Genomic DNA, 18,416 nt, shown 5'->3' on the forward strand with positions numbered 1-18,416 from the left:
CAACCCTGCCAACCATATAGGGAGGAATATAACAGCCTCCCATTGAGACTCGGCTAAGAAAGGCGGACAGCTGGGCAACATGGCTAGAGAGCTTCGCACTATTTGTAGAACCTAGATTCTATTAGATGAACCGGGGGGTTCTACAAAAGTGTGTTAGACCAGGGAACAAGTCAACCGAGGCCATGGGGGCCTGGACAGCATCCAAGACAGTATGGGCTACTCCATGGCCAAGGTCCACTGAAACAACCACAATGCAGAGTGCACCCTCAGACCAGGTAGAATACCACCTGCCGTCTGGTAGGCCCAGATAATAGCAGATCTCACCCGGTGATAAACAAACCTCTTGGGGGGGGAGACCAGTCTACTCTACTGAAAAATCACTGGGGGGAGACAACCCTACCCAGCTGACCTCTGTAGTAGGGTTGGGTAGGGTGGTCTCCCTCAGAGGTTGCTCGGAGATCTGCTATTATCTGGGCCTACATCTTTATAGGGGAAGGACATAAAGACATATTCAGAGGTTATGATAAACATGGTTCTCCATGTCCACCTCCATGACACACGAGTCAAGTGGAAAATATCTATGTGCTCTGGAATGGGAATTTCTGACAACAGCAATGATTTGCCTGTTGGAAAAGAGTTTTAAAAAAAAAAAAAAATTAAGACAATAAAAAGACCATCTTAAGACGTTTTTATTTCTAGAACTCCTGTTGTGTTATCAGTTTTATCTTGCCCTTTAAGGTATATTCTTTATTCAATATTGTTTTGATTGTTTAAGTGCTTTGTGACCCTGGTCTGGAAAAGCGCTGTACAAATAAAAATTACACACTTACCAGTTTCAAAGGGTTCTATGCTGCACACTGTAAGTCCGGCTCTTTGATACTGCCTTTGATGATTGAATGAACATTCCTTTGTTTGTGTTGGAGGTTATTAAACACCAAAGGACTAAAGCTAACAATTCAAAGTAAAGATGTGATCTCTTATTACGATTTTCACTTGTGCTTACAACAGAAGTATCATGAGCAAAAACTATATAAAAGTGTATGACATGCAACGGAACATTGGTGGATGCTTATTTATTAATTTACTTTGAAATCATAGTTCAACTTGGAGTAAAAAACTAAACACTACAGTTGGATCAGTTTCGCCTCAGTGCAGGTGGCATGGTGGGGGCGTGGTCACTGGCCGTCACCTCCCTCTCTTTCCATATATGGTCCGTCTGTCGTTCCGCAAGGCGGTCACATCCACCCGGCAAAATTGGGCACGAGAGCTTGTGTGCTAACCCGGTGTCGTTGACAAAGGTAAGACCGCCGTATAGTACCGTGTCAGAAAAATATACAGTACACATAGGATGTTTAACTCCTTTTCGTGTCATACTTTAAAAACCAACTGGATTTATTCTGATAGATTATAGCGAGGCTAACCTCTCGCGGTGCCGGCCTCATTCATCCGAGGCCCTGTGTAGCGGTTAGCTTAGCTACAGGTTCTTTTTTTCTCAATTCCATTGTGCGTTTCTGTGAATGACATGTTATCTCGACGACGTGGTCGTGTTACCAATAAACGTCACCACGAATTTTGACGCAGCAGTTGGTTAAAATGAAATGTTAATTTAATCCGCTTTTATCTTTAAGTTTCCGCGGCTAACAGCTGAGCTAACTTAGCCGTCAAGTGCGGCTGTAACAACGTGTGCCGGTCTAAAGAAAACCGGCTCTTCCTCCGCGACAAAAGATGCTGTGTCTTACTCTTATTTTCAATTCTCTTTCCTTCTTGCGATTTGACATCGATTTTGCGATCCTGTAATCCAGCTAAAAATCGCTGTCGTTGAAGTATAATTATGTAATAATGGACCGTGGGAACACACGCGGGGCTCCTCGTGTGAGGTACAGTGAAGACCCCTCGATCCGTTCTCACGACTTCATCTTCCATCCCGTTTCTCAGCAGTAAGGCTCCCACACAAAACATGCCTTCCGATTTAGCCAAGAAGAAGGCAGCGAAGAAGAAGGAGGCTGCCAAGGCCCGACAGCGGACCAAGAAGCCCGAGGATGGGAGCGGGGATGGCGAGCAAGCCGAGGGTCACCAGAATGGAGACGACAGTAACGGTGAGGACGTGTCTTTATGAAGCTCTCATTGTACCAGGGAAGGATGTGGAATAAACAAATGATTCTGCCAGCTAACTAACAGACCAGCTGTTCATAAGTTCATCCTTCATTACCGTTTTAATGGCATAAAACAGTTTTATTTTCCATTCTTTGTCTGTCTATTTCAATTATTAAGAAATACTTTTCTCCTCTTGACCCTCTAAATATGTCTTATTCATCCTCATCCCCAAGAGAGTAAAAGTACAGTTACATTTAAAATGTTTCTAATCAAGTAAAGTTTTAGCTTTTCTATATTAAAATAAAATGTATATACATCATCTTGTCTTGACATGTCACAGAATGTTTATTGTGGACCCATGGAATATTAAATATGATGTGGAGAACATGTGTGAAAACCTGCCACTTTGAAAACCTGGTCAGGAAAGGTGTTCTATTACTTACTTACTTACTTTACCACAGGAATCGAAAGCCTGACCAAAGAGATCGATGAATTCGAGCTGCAAAAGGCGGAGGCTCGAGCCGTCACCGGCGTCCTGGCCTCGCATCCCAACAGCACCGACGTCCACATCAGCAGTCTGTCCCTCACCTTCCATGGTCAGGAACTTCTCTCCGACACGAGTCTGGAGCTGAACACTGGACGACGCTACGGCCTCATTGGTCTCAATGGCACAGGTGAGAGTTGAACCTTAAACCCTGTGAAACGGGTCTTTTTATTTTTTGTCTAATTTTTTTAAATTCCTTTTTTAACAGGCAAATCAATGCTGTTGTCAGCCATCGGACACCGTGAAATTCCCATTCCAGAGCACATAGATATTTACCACTTGACTCGAGAGATGGCGCCCAGTGAGAAGACTGCACTGCAGTGCGTCATGGAGGTGGACGAGGAGAGGATCAAGCTGGAGAAGGAGGCAGAGAGGCTTGCACATGAAGATGGTATTAATTAGATTATTGAATCATTAAAAATTGTCACGCACATTTTCATTGGTTAGATTCTGCTCACCGTGTATTCTACATGAAAGCTGACATCTGTTTCTCGTGTGTTCAGCCGAGTGTGAGAAGTTGATGGATCTGTATGAACGACTGGAGGAACTGGACGCAGACAAGGCCTCAGTGCGAGCTTCTCGGATCCTTCACGGTTTGGGCTTCACCCCCACCATGCAGGCCAAGCAGCTCAAAGACTTTAGTGGAGGTTGGAGGATGCGCGTGGCTCTTGCCAGGTGATGCCTTGAATATATGTTCACTACGACAATATGCAATCAAAAGAAATGTTGTTTAATGAGTCTTTTTTTTAGTTTTTTTTAAATGAAAAGATTCAATTACATTAGTAATATGACACTGTGGCTAAATTACAGCGTTTGCATATTAATTGAAATATGCCATAGTTAAGTAATACTAGGATCAAGATTATACATGGAATCGACCATTCAGTGTCTTATTGAACTTTTTAGATGCGCATATATATATATCTATCTATATATATCCCAAGAGAGTCAATCTCTCAAAGACAATTAAGCGTTGTTTGATTTATTTTCCAAGACCGAATGAAGATTACAATAGAACGACATCAGCAATACAAACCCTGAACAATGTGTATTAAAGAATCACTTTTATATTTATACTCTATGGTGTCTAGGTGAGACAACTGGTCCGCTTTTTTCTTTTTTTTCTTTGACAATTTCAAACCTATCGGATTCACTTCTATTGACAGTGACTTGTAAAGGTAACTTTGAATCGGATAAAGTCTCCGATTATAGCAAGATCAATGAACGATAACTATTTTTCTTAAGATTTGCTTCAGTAATATTTAATTAATCCCTGAGAACCTGTCTGTGTTAAATACTTTTTTTTTTTTTTTCTTGTATACCCGGAAATTATAAATCAGTCTCATGCACCTGTTCTCACACATTTTTATAATACAACACGATCCAAATCATTATTTCCCTTTTTATTTTAGTATCAAATTTAGTTAAAGGACCTGTAAAATATTTTAATTTAGCAAAAGGTTTTGACTTCTAAACTATTCGTAACACAAATGTCATTTTAGTAAATCTTGATTACAAATGTTCTGTTTTTTTGTTTTTTTTTTAAAATGATGCCTCCTGTTCCACACAGGGCTTTGTTCATCAAACCTTTCATGCTGCTGCTCGACGAGCCGACCAACCACTTGGATCTGGACGCCTGTGTGTGGTTGGAGGAGGAGCTTCAATCGTGGGTTGACTTCCGACACAACAGCCTCTGTGCTCTTATCTCTCGCTCACTCTTCCCGTCGTGTGTTCAGGTTCAAGCGAATCCTCGTCCTCATCTCTCACTCTCAAGACTTCCTGAATGGAGTGTGCACAAACATCATGCACCTGCACCAAAGGAAGCTCAAGTACTACACGGTGAGACTGTAATGTTGCAGCTAAAAAAGTCGTGGGAACTGACCATTGAATTCCTTGTGCTTCAGGGTAACTATGACCAGTACATAAAGACCAGAGAGGAACTGGAGGAGAACCAGATGAAGCGTTTCAACTGGGAACAGGACCAGATCACAAACATGAAGGTCGGTGAAGTAAAACTGCTGCTGTTTGGGCTCATTTATCAGGAAACCCTTTTCATCTCTGAAAAGTGGAACTATACTTCACTGCAAACATTTGTATGAACCCCCTATTCTGATCTGACATTTATACCGTTCTGTGTTTCCCCTCGATGAGGCAACTACAGTTGCTCAAAAATGATTTAACAACTCTGGAGGGAGGAAGAGGATCTCCTAGTCAGGAACTATACCTGAAAATCTTTAACATATTTGTCATTTTAGCCTTTATTTTAAATGTAATTATTTTATAAACAAGCATGTGGAAAGGACGTGTAAATGATTAAATTGTTTTATATTGATAAATCAAAATCATTAACATAATATGGATTTTGAAATGGCTAATTTTCAGTCTTCGTTTTTATTTGTTTTCAAAGACATTCGTATTGTTCACATAACCCGCTGTTCAAGTTTCACACGCATTCTTTCTGACCAAGAATGAGACCTTGTCTTTCCTCGCCTCACAGCGTTGAATCCAATCGCTTCCTACACTTCATTATATTTCCTCTTCTTGGCTTTCAGGAGAGTTAAGTTCGTCTCATTAGCTTTGTTTTCTGCTTTTCTTTTTGTCACTGTAAATCGTTTTTCCATAGTGTTTCTTGAAGGGTAGTTTACTTGATGCACCTCCAATGCAATAACCAGAAACGGACAACGGTTTGAATCATTAAGACAAAATGCAGTCACCGATTGATTCAAATACTTCTTAAGTAATTATCTGGATATTTATAATTGCCTATCAATGGTCTTCACCTTTCTTATTTATTTAACCCTTTGGGTTAAACTATGTACTGTATTGTTCTCGCAGAACTACATTGCCAGGTTCGGTCACGGCTCAGCCAAGTTGGCCCGTCAGGCTCAGAGCAAAGAGAAGACGCTGCAGAAGATGGTGGCGTCAGGACTGACTGAGCGTGTTGTGAATGACAAGGTAGAGTTGTCTTCGTTTTTTTTCTCTTCTCTAAACCTTGACTAACGGACGTCTTTGTCCCACAGACGTTGTCATTTTTTTTTCCTCCCTGTGGGAAGATTCCTCCTCCAGTTATCATGGTTCAGCACGTGAGCTTCAAATACAGCGACACCACGGTGAGCACTTCTCACACAAGCTTCTTGTACAGCTTTAGAGTTGACTTGACTTGTTGTTTTTTCTTTTGTATCAGCCGCACATATATAAAAACCTGGAGTTTGGTATTGACCTGGACACCAGGGTAGCTCTGGTGGGGCCCAACGGTGCAGGAAAGTCTACCCTACTGAAGCTGCTGATGGGAGAAGTAGGTGTATTTTTTTTTTTTTCTGCTTGATCTGGTTACTGACTTTCACCTGCACTTGCAGCTTCTCCCCACAGACGGCATGATCCGCAAACATTCACACGTCAAGATTGGTCGGTATCACCAGGTAATACTCGCTCCTCTAACGCGTATTTGTTGTACGATCACGCTCTTAACTGTCCTTTCTTATCCAGCATCTCACAGAGCAGCTGGAGCTGGACCTGTCACCCCTGGAGTACATGATGAAGTGTTACCCTGCCATTAAGGAGAAGGAAGAGATGAGGAAGATCATCGGCCGCTACGGTCTGACCGGAAAACAGCAGGTTTGGATGAGCGTCGCTGAACCTTCCTCTCTCGTTGGCTTTGCTCCTCACACGGATCCCTCCTGCAGGTCAGTCCCATCAGAAACCTGTCTGATGGTCAGAAGTGCCGGGTGTGTTTCGCCTGGCTGGCCCAGCAGAACCCGCACATGCTCTTCCTCGACGAGCCCACCAATCACTTGGACATCGAGACCATTGATGCTCTAGCGGACGCTGTCAATGAGTTCGACGGCGGGATGATGCTGGTTAGCCACGACTTCAGGCTCATTCAGCAGGTGATGACATGCGACTCGGATCTCTTGATTGAATCATTTCTTTTTCCCTTTAGTAACACGTATGACAAAAACCTCATGCTCTGCTTAGTGTTGTAACTTACGTGTCGCTATTCAATTGGGGTTTGCTCCGTTATTTCTCATGGCTCTGTCTAGTGATGAAGCTTCATGAAGTCTCTACACTATTTTCCTTTGTTTTGAATGTCAAATGAAACCACATCACATAATTAAGTGATGGCGCCACCTACTGACCTCTTAACAACATGGCACTGCTTCATAAAGCCTCATCAGACCATCAATAGTGTCTTAATCTCTTTCTACAAAGGTGGAATGAGTTGTTTGGGTTTTGAATGCTGTAGCATCAGCATCTGTAACTAAGTCTTTTCTCCAGGTGGCAAAGGAGATCTGGGTGTGCGAGAACCAGAAGATCACCAAATGGAACCGGGACATCTTGGCGTACAAGGAACATTTGAAAACAAGGATCGACAAGCAAACGCACGACATCTAGAACTCCATCACTCCATGTCGCTGCCAACTACTGAAGGAATGAGTTTGTGCTCTCGTCGTGGTCGTACAATGACTCCACCTCCGGCTGCTCTCCAATTGGGCTTTTTCTGCATCCTCTGCACATTCTGCAAACCGACGTGCATCATAGGACCTTTTATTTTGTCTCTTTTAGGTCATATCCGTTTTATGATATTTAAAAGTTGTACACACACCTCCCCTCCATTTGAAGCAAGCATCTGCCTTTATTTAACATAATGCAATAAAGGTTTGTCTGATGAACGACACACGGGAGACTCTAATTACTGTTTAATTAAAAAAAAGTTTTAAATAAACATTTGTACAGCGCAGCAGAAAACACAAACTTTGGATTCTTATTAACATGGTTGCATAGATCCACAGTTTAACATACCACACATTTCAACTTCCTAGATTGTCAAAACAATTGTACATTTCCTTCAGGGTTGAACGTTAACGACCAGAACAAATGTGTACAGTCTGCAATATAAACTTACAAGTTTTGACTCCGGGAGCTACAAGGACACCAGTCGGTGTTTGGGAAGGAAGTCGACAGAACTGGCACTCAAAGCAGTTCCAAGAAATATAAATTTCAAATGTCAAGTTGCCGAACAAACCATAAAGAGGCAAAAAAGATTGAACTAGGAAGAAATTTTACAAAGGCTCAACGTAGAACTCGAACCCACTACAGTTTAAAGAAATGACAGTACATATGAACCATGTCAAATAGAATAAAAATGTTGACTTTTCAGGAACTTCACTTAAATATGGCAATTGTCTGGTTGCTTCAATAAATTGACATGCAGCACTTGAATTGCCAAACAATTGTTTTTCCGTGTGGCTTGTCAATCAATGGTTTAGCCTGGACTTCTCACTTTAAAGATCAGAAAAAGGGCCTGAGATCATTTGAGTCCATCAGAAAAGTAAAGAAGCTTCTATATGATTATTGTTAAGTGTCACAAGCACAGAGCTCTAGCAGGATTATGCTTAAAGACTGATTCTACACATGTAAACAAGAGCCTGTTTAAACATGAAGTCTGGATGCAGAAGCCTGAACCTAGTTCTATACTGCGGGAGGGAAGAGCAACACTGAGGCCACAGGGAGGCGCTACAGAACTAGTGAGTTAACATCTTACTGCTCCTCCCACTCCTCCTCCGAGACCTCGTCCCGGGGAATGACGCGGGTGACCGTGGCTCGTACGTTCCCGAGGTTAGCGTAGCCGATGAGACCCGCGATGCCGCTGGGAGTGACGCCGGTGCTGTCCAGACTAACATGAGCCAGATGCATGCGCTTCAAATACTTCAGACCTGCGGGGTAGGGAATCGGAATGATTGGAAATGGTAAGACTGGAATAAAGAAGGAAACTCACCGTTATCTGTTACACGCGTGTGATTCATGTTGACCTTCTGCAGCTGCTTGCAGTGGATCAGACCCTTGCGGATCACAGAGTCACCCACCCGAGTGCTCGCCAGGCCCAGAACCTGAAACACCGAGCACTACTTGAGGACCGACACAAACGTGAACTTCCACAGGAAGTGAATCATTTGACGTCAGCCAATTAGAGCTTTTATCTTTTGAATAAAACTTGTTCTTAACGACAACTTGGATCCACAAACCTTATGAAGAAATCATACTTTAATTTTAAAATGATCAATCATTACTCAAATAGATGTCCCTCATTGTGCTACTTACACTAGAGCTGTTGAAATTTCGGGGGTCTAAAGTTAGTGGAAGGTCAAAATGGTGTTATGTGGAAGTGACAAATGGATTTGACAACTTTAATACAACAGATGTTTCCTGACAATTTGTTGCACATGATGAGTTTAAAGGCTTTTAATTTTAAAACCTTTGAATTAAATCCGATCCACTACATTCATAATTACAATTAGTCCAGATTGCGAGGGTTGTATAACAGAGATTGTTGAATGTGTAGTAAACACCCCATTTAATTGTCCGTTTCTCATCTGGGCTGATAGTGTGTAGGTGTAAGTGTTTACTACTTGACATAATGTGTTTTATTTCAGCACTTACAAACACTAACACTTGCTGTGACGAGACCACTTGTGACAAAAGTCAGTTAAACCTCCGAATAATAATATTTTATGTTTCATGTATGAGAACATCTGAATCTCTTAGCATCACCTAAAACGAGGAGATTTGATCACACTTGCTTTCCGGGCATACAAACTATTTCTAATTCTAAAGGTGTCGCATCATAAAGATAAAATAGGCACAAAAAACCTTGTTGCAAAGTTATGTCTCACAAAGAAGAAAAGTACCTCCAGGTGCGGCAGACAGACCACCAGCTCTGCTACTCCCCGGCTTGTGACGACGGTCCGATCCAAGCCCAGCTCCTCGAGCCCCAGTAAACTGCGCAGCGATGGAAGTCCAGCGTCCGTGACCTGAGTGTTAATAAGCCAAAGTCTCTTCAGCCTGAACCAGAAAAGCAGAGCCGTCAGTACGCGAAAGGATGAAGAACGCGAGGGTGTGTCAGTTTGAACCTGGTCATGCTGCAGAGCTGCTGGACTCCCTGGTCTGTGACACCGGTGTAGTCGGTCAGGTCCAGCTCTGAGAGGAGTCTCAGTCTGCAGAGGAAGGAGATCCCAGCATCGGTCACCGAGTGACGCCCTGGCAGTACAAGCTGATGGAGCCGAAGACCTGAGGAAGAGTATCATTTGTGTCAGAAGTCAACCCATGATTGAAGCTCCTCCTCCAACCACACACAGGCGCCCAGATCCAAATCCTGCAGGACCTAGACTTGATCAACTTTATTGTTTTGTACAGAGACTTAACAAGAGAGCTGGGCCTTTGGTGTATTTTTTTGCTTGAGATAAAACAGATACTTGTACACTTGGGTACGAATGTGACACATGCATCTCAGTCTGCCTTGAACCTGAACATGACATGTGTAGCTTAGACAAGCAACAATACAAGCTTATGGAAAATGTCAGAGGTCACAAAAATGTTGAAGTAACTTGCGTGTGTGGTTTGAAGATCTCGATCAACCTATGACCTGAAAGAAGCCAGCATGTAGCCTGATGCTAAATGTCTGCTGTGAAGTAACTGGTGTGTTTGTAACACCGACCTGAGACGATCTCCAACACTTTGTTGGCGTCTTGAACCGGGATGCCAGCCAGGTTGAGGTGGGACAGAGCCGGGTGCTGAGCGAGGTGTCTCAGAGAGTCCTCGGTCACTTTCGTCCCGTCGAGGATGAGGGTCTGTAGACTGGACATCTCCACCAGCGACGACACATCCTCGATCTGCACGGAAACATCATTTGTTCTGTGGGCTTCCATCCATATCAGACTTCTCCTGAATTCAACTGAAAGAAAACTGGTCCTAATAAATGGAGTCCTGGAGGCGTCCATAAAATAATCCGGGGAAACCTCTTACCTAGCAACACATCAGAAGATGGAAATGAAGGATACCTTTGTGTGTCTGAGGCTGAGCAGCCGCAGCTGAGGCACGCACTTGGGCAGCAGTGCCAGCGTGGACTCGGTTATCGCCGTCTGGTTCAGGCTCAGATGAGTGAAGCAGGAAGGAGCCGACTGCAGGAACAGAACCATCCCGGCATCCGTGACTTTGGTCTGGTCCAGGGACAGGAAGCAGAGGTTCTTTAAACCTGAAGGAAAAATGATTTTTGATACAGTTTCCACAGCAGGAGATCTTCTGGTTTTGCACCTGTGATGTGCTGCAGACACGAGTCGGTCAGTTTGCTACAAGCTGCCAGGTTCAGGTGCTGGAGTTTCACCAGAGAGGCGAGGATCGACAGGCCAGAGTCTGGAGAGGAAATGAACGAGGGAAGAAAAACATATTTTACTTTATTTAACTTTCTTTTCATCAAAACATAGTGTTTTCACAACTATTTGTTTAATTCATTCTCAGTTCTCAATGCTTCTTTAATGAGATTTTCAGTCTCAACAATGCTAAACTGATTTCCATTAAAACTCTTACAGTGGTTTTTGTAAAGACGCTTTCCATTTCCTGAACATATTTCTGTGTCACACATGCTCACTGGCTCAAGTATATGAATCATCGTCTAGAAATGATTCTCATTTCCATCAGCAAATCTTCATGTTTCCAACCTCAGTCATTTTAAATAACTAAGAAGGGATTTGATTTAAACTCATGTGTCTCAGTCTTATACGCATATTTATATTCATAGTCTGTATAGCGTTTTCATTCATAACCATATAACTTGCTTATGGTCGGAACATAGCTTGTATATTTATGTTTATATCTCCTTCTAATAAGTACATTTAATATCTATATTCTTGCTCAAGCACTTCTGGATGGATGCAAACTGCATTTCGATGCGGGGTAACGGTGACATGTTCAATGACAATAAAGTTGAATTCTAATTCTATATTGTTTTTTATTGTAACATACAGTCATTTATTTTTTATTTCTTGAAGCGGTTATTTGCTCAGTAACCAACTTTCGCTGTTAATATGACGAATGTCTTTAAAAAATGTAAAAATATTGATTGACACATTTTACAAGCTTAACAAATCATCAGCTTAACAAACCTTCATTCATTGTAACATTTTTATCTGTCTACTGGTTTTCTCTTTTTTGATTATGAATATGGACTATGTTCAGTCCTTTTGTATCGTCAAGATTTCATTTTAATCTTATAAATATACCTCATATACTGAACAAATGTGGTATTAACAGCATTTTGTAAAAGCTGCAAAAAATAACTGTTATTACTAGCGTTACAGCGAAAGTCTTTTCTCTGTGTAAAAATTGTGATTACCGGTGATGAGGGGAGAGCAGAGCAGACTCAGGTACTTGAGGGAGGGGAAGGCTCGTAGCTGTCGCAGCAGCTCGTTGGTGGAGTAGGGATAACAGTCCAGGACCAGCTTTTGAAGCTGGCAACCGAAGAAGAGCTCCAGCGTGCGTGGACGTAGGAGCCTCTCCCGTGTCATGTGGTCCAGCAGAAGTCCGGCCAGTTCCGGGGTCAGTCCTGCCAGGCTGCTGCTGTACTGCATGCTGGGCGCTATGAGGGCAACAAATCCAAAGTTTAGACTAAAGACTTTTTGAGAGGATTTCCCTTCTCGGTTTGTCTCACTGGTCATGAGGTAGACCGTGGCCCGGGTGGCCAGGGTACACAGCGACAGAATTTTGGGGGCTCTGTACGGTCGTTTTGGAGGCAGCGGCTCCTCCTGTGAGGGACGGGCGTCCTCTTGCTGTGCAGCGAGTTGGAAACGCACGACCGCCGCCAGACCGGCTGCTACAGGGGCCACCTGCAGCTCTGCCTCGGCTGGTTCTATTGGGTCGACTTCTGCTGCCTCCCTGTGACACGATTAAGAATTCAGCTGGCAGGACATCAACGTGTTATGGTTTCCAAAGTACATTTTCAATGAAAGCTCAGAAAGGAGGACTTTTAACCCCTGTGTTATCTCAGGGTCAAGGTGACCCAAAGCAGACCTGAGTGAATAAAGTATTTTCTCATGACACCATTCATCACCTGAGTCGGTTGCCATGCTCTGGCCAGTGATGCCTGTTCGTTGGCAAGATGGGCAGCCTTGGTAATTCTGCAAAAGGGAAAATAACATATCACAATAGGATTCAAACTTCATCACACACAGTTCAACAACTTGAGCTATAAATACACAAAGATAAAAAGACGACAATAAAAATACCAAATGGTAAATGTAGAGGTTCTTCCTCATCGTCATCAGGCTGATGGACGTAGATTCTTTCAGCCTCCTCGGGGGCGTCGGGAACTAGTCTGTGCCCTCGTCCTGCGGAAATCAATATTGTGGCATGCAGAGTTATCCGCTGGATGAACTTCTAGATATTTATTTATTTAATTCTACTTTAAAATAATTCTGTGTTTCAACCTTTTCATTTTTCTGCAATGTGTTATAAATACTCTTAGGGAAGGGAAAATATTTATATACAAACAAGATAAATACTACCACGTTTAAACAGTTATATTACTCTTTAATGGTTGTTTGAAACTACCAAATTATTATTATTATTAATAGAATGATTCTTCTTAAGCCTCCTCGAATAGAAGGAATGGGCATCACTTTCTCATCTTCCTTCATACTTTCTGGGTAACGTTTGTTTTTGTGCACATACAACAGATGACCAGTGGGTGGCAGTATACAGCATGTCCATTGTAGTGATGCGTTAAAAACAAACATGACTAATCCATATATAGCGCGAAGCATGAATAGCTCATTAATATCATTACCACTGTGTGATTTCTATGTGTTTCGAAGTCGATATGAAAATCTTTCTTTCTCTAGTTAACATTATGATTTACCCCAGCGGTGAAATGATCCAGAAATGGGAGGAGCACCAGGTATCCCTGCCACGTTCACTGCCTCCTCCCACACCTCATTGGGCAGCTCTGCTGGCATCACAGCAGGCTCTGGGTCACCCATCTCCTCCTGAGGGGGTACCTGTGGCTGAGGCAGGACGGGGAAAGGAGGAGTCTCTCGATCCGCCACAGGCGGCGGCGGCGGCGGCAGCTCTGCGGGGCTGGGTGTATCTTGGGGTGTTTCGGGCGGGGTGGTCTGGATGCAAAGGGCAGCATTTGGGGTGAGTCCCAGCGAGTGCAGGGAGTGAGCCAGCTCCGTCTCGCCGAAGCGTTTCCGTGGGAACCCCTGGAGGAGGGTGAAGGAGGGCAGGGACGGGTGGCGTTCGCTGATGTGATCCACGACGGTGCGCAGAGGGGCGTCAGCTGGGAAGCGCTCGCGCATGGACTCGCCTGATGGCAAGCGAATCTAAGAAATCGAATGTAAAAAAGCTTTTACAACTTTATGGACAACGAGAATATGTGTGCATTTGAATACCATGAGGATACAGTTACGATCAGTAGTGGTCTGGACTTTTCCTCCCAGTCTCTGACCCTGGTCTGAAGCAGCAGGTGCCTCTACAGCCGTAGTCTGCTTCTTCTCCTGCAAGCTTCTTCTATCTTCAGCTATCCGCTTCAGCACCAGTTCACGCTCCTGTCAAGCCACAACACAACCCTGCTTCTTAACCTTCTCCATCCAACCTTCAACCGTCTCACAGACCTGCTTCTTTCGGTTCCTTTCCGTTCGTGCCTCCTGCACCACACGTTGCCTCTGTTGCTCCTCGAAGTCGCTCTTGTCCAGCTTCATGCGAGACTCAACGGGAAGTAGATCCGGAAACGACTGAGATGGCTCAGACGTCGATGAGGTTCCTGTACGTGCAAATCAAAAATCCCCGAATCAAAATACACACGGAAATACACACACACAGTTCTGACTTCTGGTGACATGGATGGCATCATAAATAAGAATAGGAGTAATAACTACCTCAGTACAACTCTTACCTTTTTAAAGATTTATAAGCAGGAATACAAAATGAAAGGAAAAAAGAAAAAACCCATACAATGGGGTAACAATGCCCAGGTGAAAGGTACACAATGACAAGTGCCAATTCTATAAATGGAGGCACCCGCTTCCACCACTTTTAATTCTTCACGGCAGTTGGCATGCAGGACCTCAAGTCAGTAATAATAAGTATCGGTCTCTGAGACAATATGAAAGAACGTACAGAAACAATGGCAAATCGAATCGATGACATCACAGAACGACTTGGAAAGTCAGAGTGAGCAGTGGCATGGACAGAGAAACGAGACATTTGAGTCTAAAGAGCTCTTATTCTACAGGCTTCAAGCCCTAAGCTGTTTGACTTGGAAAGGAGATTGACACCAGAATGCCAGAAGACGTGGACATCTGCTACCATAGAACCATGCATTAGACAATGGGCCAATTATGACTGTGTGAGTCCCTTCTTTCATGGTTATAATGTAATAGAGGGTTGATCCTAGTGAACCTTTGAAGAAAAGTACTACAGTGGGTTTGTGGACATGACCTGGTTTAACTTCAAGTGTAAACAATGCAAAGGATTTATGTTAGTGTAAATGTTTAGAAGTTGCAGTTTAAATATCAGCAGAGACATGTAGACAAGTAGCTCGGGGATCCAAAATAACACAATCTTTGTGATGTTACACTAAAGTTCGACACCTTGTCTGTACTCAGCAGCAATAATTTCACTGTGTCTAAACTTCCTAATTCAACAAAGACGCACTTTGTGTATGAGACAATTTCAAACTAACTATTAATTAAACATTTAGGGAAGCCATTGGAAAGTAACGCTCTGAATACAAACATATCAATACAAGTTTTTGATTGAATTTGCGTACAACATGAAACACATGTCGCTTACCGACGTCATCGGATGGACGTGAATCAGACGTGCTCATCTCTTTGGGAGGGTTGAATGCCGAAAAAGCAATCTGAGCTGGCTCAGCCGGCTGTGGGTTTAACAACGTGTGACGCGGCTGCTGACCATGAAGAAGCCTGTTGATGTGATGGTGAAAATTAATTTAAGAACCACTTTCATTATCTTTAAAAAAATAAATAAAAATCAGCTCATCTTACCACTCTGCTGCATCCATGACAGAAAAATGTCCGGCCTGTATGGCGGCCTGAATCTGTTCTTCAGTGAAGCCCATTTCTGCGAGCGTGAGGAATAAATCCCCGATGGTCTGTGGAAACAAAGCACGGTCTCATTTTTTCTGTGTAAAAACGCACAAAAGGTCCAGCGAGTGCACACTGCTCACAATGTGCTCACACAACAGAATTTGGTGTGAACCCACGGTTACCGATGGATACATCAATAAGTTTGATTGTTTTTCCTTCAAACGTTGGAATTTAATCTACTCAAGTTTGAGACACTGATTTTCTTTACATGTTTATCTTAAACCTTTTTAATTTTACACATATATTTTGAGATTCTGATGGTTTTCTAACACGTTATTATTTTTATTGTGTTCTCTTTATATAATGCGAAACATTCAAGGACCAAAAAAACAATGAATTAATACCATGTTTATTAATTTAGAATGATCAGGATCTTCGAAATGATCAACACTGCGAGCGAATGAATGTGGACAAAAATGATTCATGTCTTTGATAAAACTCTGCAGAAGAAGCTGTGAGAAGATCACGTGGTTGAACGAGCACAACAACACAGTCATTAACAGTGTTTTCAAAAGCAACACGTTATAAACGCTGCAAATGGAAACATGCGACTGTAAACATCCGAACACCATTTGGCGTCTTAAAATAAAGATAGTAAACACAGCACGTTTGAACATATCGGTGTTTTTGCAGCTTCCAAAAACTAACTGCAGGATCTTATTATAGCCAACCTTTAGCAGTGAGCTGCTATCATTCTGTGCGTCGTTTAGTTTAACCTTTGTTCATTGGAAGAGCGACTCGCAGCTTACCGAGGAAACAGGGGGATTCATGTCGTGCTCCAAATAACGCGTTGAACAAGAATGACATCCAAAATACGAGAGTAAATAGTAACTTTTGTTGACTTCCGGATTGACTCTTGCTCCGCTAGCGACGTATGTAGCTAGCGTCGTAGAGCTCCCCCTGTGGAGCGGCAGGAGAATAACACCCGTCTGTGGTCCAGGATAACGGGACTGTTTTCTTATTAGTTTGGTTTTATTTTTAAGCAAACGCTATTTAAAAAACAATAGTTCTGAAAAAAAGTTCTGAAATAAAATATAATATAATAAAAATAAATATCAATAATTAGATTTCATTGTTCTTTAGTTCGTTAATGATGACCAGAAAAGCAATATTGAATAAAAAAAGTCCTTGAAAAAATTGTTTTGAATTTATGAAAAAGTAGGATTGGAAAGTAAAACATATATTGTATATATATACTCAAAAAAGGCTTTGTTTGTCATTAAGGGCATGTTTTACTTTATTTTCTGATCCCTACTGGTGTTTGACAGAACCTACTTGTGGATCCGTTTATATGATTTTTTTTTTAATTCAGAAACTTTTATTTCCTGTGTTATATTCACAACATAGGATTTGTCTTTGTGGTGGCACAGGACAGAATAACAGAATGAAATAAGATAACAATCAAAATGGGACGATATATTTGATTCGAGTAAATCGATTATTATCGAATTCATTATCATCCCTTAATTTTTAATATGATATATTTAATATATATTCCATTAAATAAACGTTTAACGAATAAACAATTCATTTAAACGGATCCAAGTGTAGGTACCGTCGACCACCAGTAGGGGTCAGACGAAACAACGATTATTTGAGTGTAACAACGATAATTGATTAAATCATATTCGATCAATAAACCATTTAAATAAATTAAGTCTCTCTTTCAAGCATTACTTTAACACTAGCATATTTTAAAACAACTGCAATGCATACAAAACCGTTCCCCGAAGGAGACCTCCAGAGGGATCAATAAAGTGTATCTATTTATCTACTATTTAAAACAAATGTTGCATTCAAATTTTGCAATTTACTGCACATCAAACTTCTTATGTTCTTAAATCTGTGTCAGTTGTTTAGCTTTGTTACAATTGTATTTTTTAATTTGTGCATCTATTGCAGACATCTTGTAATTCAAGAAAGACAAAACGCTTTTGCTGCAGTTTTTTTTAAAACAAATTCATGGAAGCCTGAAGCCTATCCTATAATTTTGGGTCAGAGGCAGACATTATTAATTTACACGTTTACACTATTTTATCATTTGTTTTTTTAAATGAAGAAAAGTAACTTGAAATTAATCGTATACTGATTTGTGACGTCATAATGGTAACCAACCAAACGTATTCTTGTTTTGTGTGACTAGATACACAATGTTAAAGGTTTTAAATGCTTTTCTTGATATTTAATAAGGTTTTCTATTTTTAGTGGAGGTCACACAGACACCCATCATATCGGAGCGACGCCCCATCGCAGGCCCTTCAGCACAAATATGAACAGTCCACTACGCAGGCGCAGTACTCTTGCAAGGTGGGCAAGCTGGACGAAATGCTTGCGATCGTGATGAAAATACCGGATGCCAATAACTTTTCTTTCATAATAAACTGGGTCGATGGCTGAAAATGCGAAACATTATTATTTTTTTGGTCGAGGATGCTTTAAAGAAAATAAATATATACATGTCTTTACAGGTGTACATGTGATTGTTTATATAATTAAAAGAAGCTAATTCAATGTTTTATTCAAATGAGCCACGTTGGTGTGCTCTTAGTTTGAAAAAACAAACGGAAGTATACTCGCTGATATTACAAGGAGAAGACGGAGCCGCAGCAGGTGATCGCTTCAAGCAAGAGTTCGAGGTGAGTAGCAGGTACCCATGAGAAGCGTGTGTTCGGATGACATGTCACTGAGCTTTGTCGGTCTGAAGTCCAACTTCACGAGTCATTCAGTCAATGCCAGTCTCGGGGTTCGTGTCCTGAGGCTGAAGTTTCCCGTGAGAAGCCGGTGAAGCGCCGCACATGCGTGTAGTAGAACCACCTCGAGGGTCCAGAACCTTTCATTCT

General features: G+C 42.0%; 2 protein-coding genes across 2 annotated transcripts; one reads left to right on the forward strand and one right to left on the reverse strand.

Moving 5' to 3' along the window:
* Positions 1-1,170: 1,170 nt before the first annotated feature.
* Positions 1,171-7,313, forward strand: LOC148082157 (ATP-binding cassette sub-family F member 2-like). The gene is made up of 15 exons (XM_087789266.1): positions 1,171-1,298; positions 1,936-2,096; positions 2,556-2,768; positions 2,847-3,029; positions 3,142-3,313; positions 4,209-4,304; positions 4,375-4,477; positions 4,543-4,638; positions 5,474-5,593; positions 5,659-5,748; positions 5,823-5,933; positions 5,995-6,057; positions 6,125-6,253; positions 6,322-6,525; positions 6,914-7,313. Exons 2-15 carry the CDS (start codon positions 1,958-1,960, stop codon positions 7,028-7,030), a joined length of 1,836 nt encoding a protein of 611 aa, XP_087645392.1. The 5' UTR covers positions 1,171-1,298; positions 1,936-1,957; the 3' UTR covers positions 7,031-7,313.
* A 7-nt stretch (positions 7,314-7,320) lies between these two features.
* On the reverse strand, positions 7,321-16,446 carry LOC148082158 (uncharacterized). The gene is made up of 17 exons (XM_087789265.1): positions 16,326-16,446; positions 15,475-15,581; positions 15,260-15,393; positions 14,080-14,228; positions 13,858-14,013; positions 13,326-13,788; positions 12,694-12,795; positions 12,519-12,585; positions 12,120-12,343; positions 11,805-12,047; positions 10,727-10,825; positions 10,474-10,667; positions 10,131-10,305; positions 9,547-9,703; positions 9,325-9,478; positions 8,415-8,526; positions 7,321-8,352 (listed from the first exon to the last, which is right to left on the reverse strand). Exons 1-17 carry the CDS (start codon positions 16,344-16,346, stop codon positions 8,177-8,179), a joined length of 2,733 nt encoding a protein of 910 aa, XP_087645391.1. The 5' UTR covers positions 16,347-16,446; the 3' UTR covers positions 7,321-8,176.
* Positions 16,447-18,416: the final 1,970 nt, after the last annotated feature.

This window comes from Callionymus lyra, chromosome 4 (assembly GCF_982586985.1).
Source record: "Callionymus lyra chromosome 4, fCalLyr1.hap1.1, whole genome shotgun sequence".
Taxonomy (NCBI): Eukaryota; Metazoa; Chordata; class Actinopteri; order Syngnathiformes; family Callionymidae; genus Callionymus; species Callionymus lyra.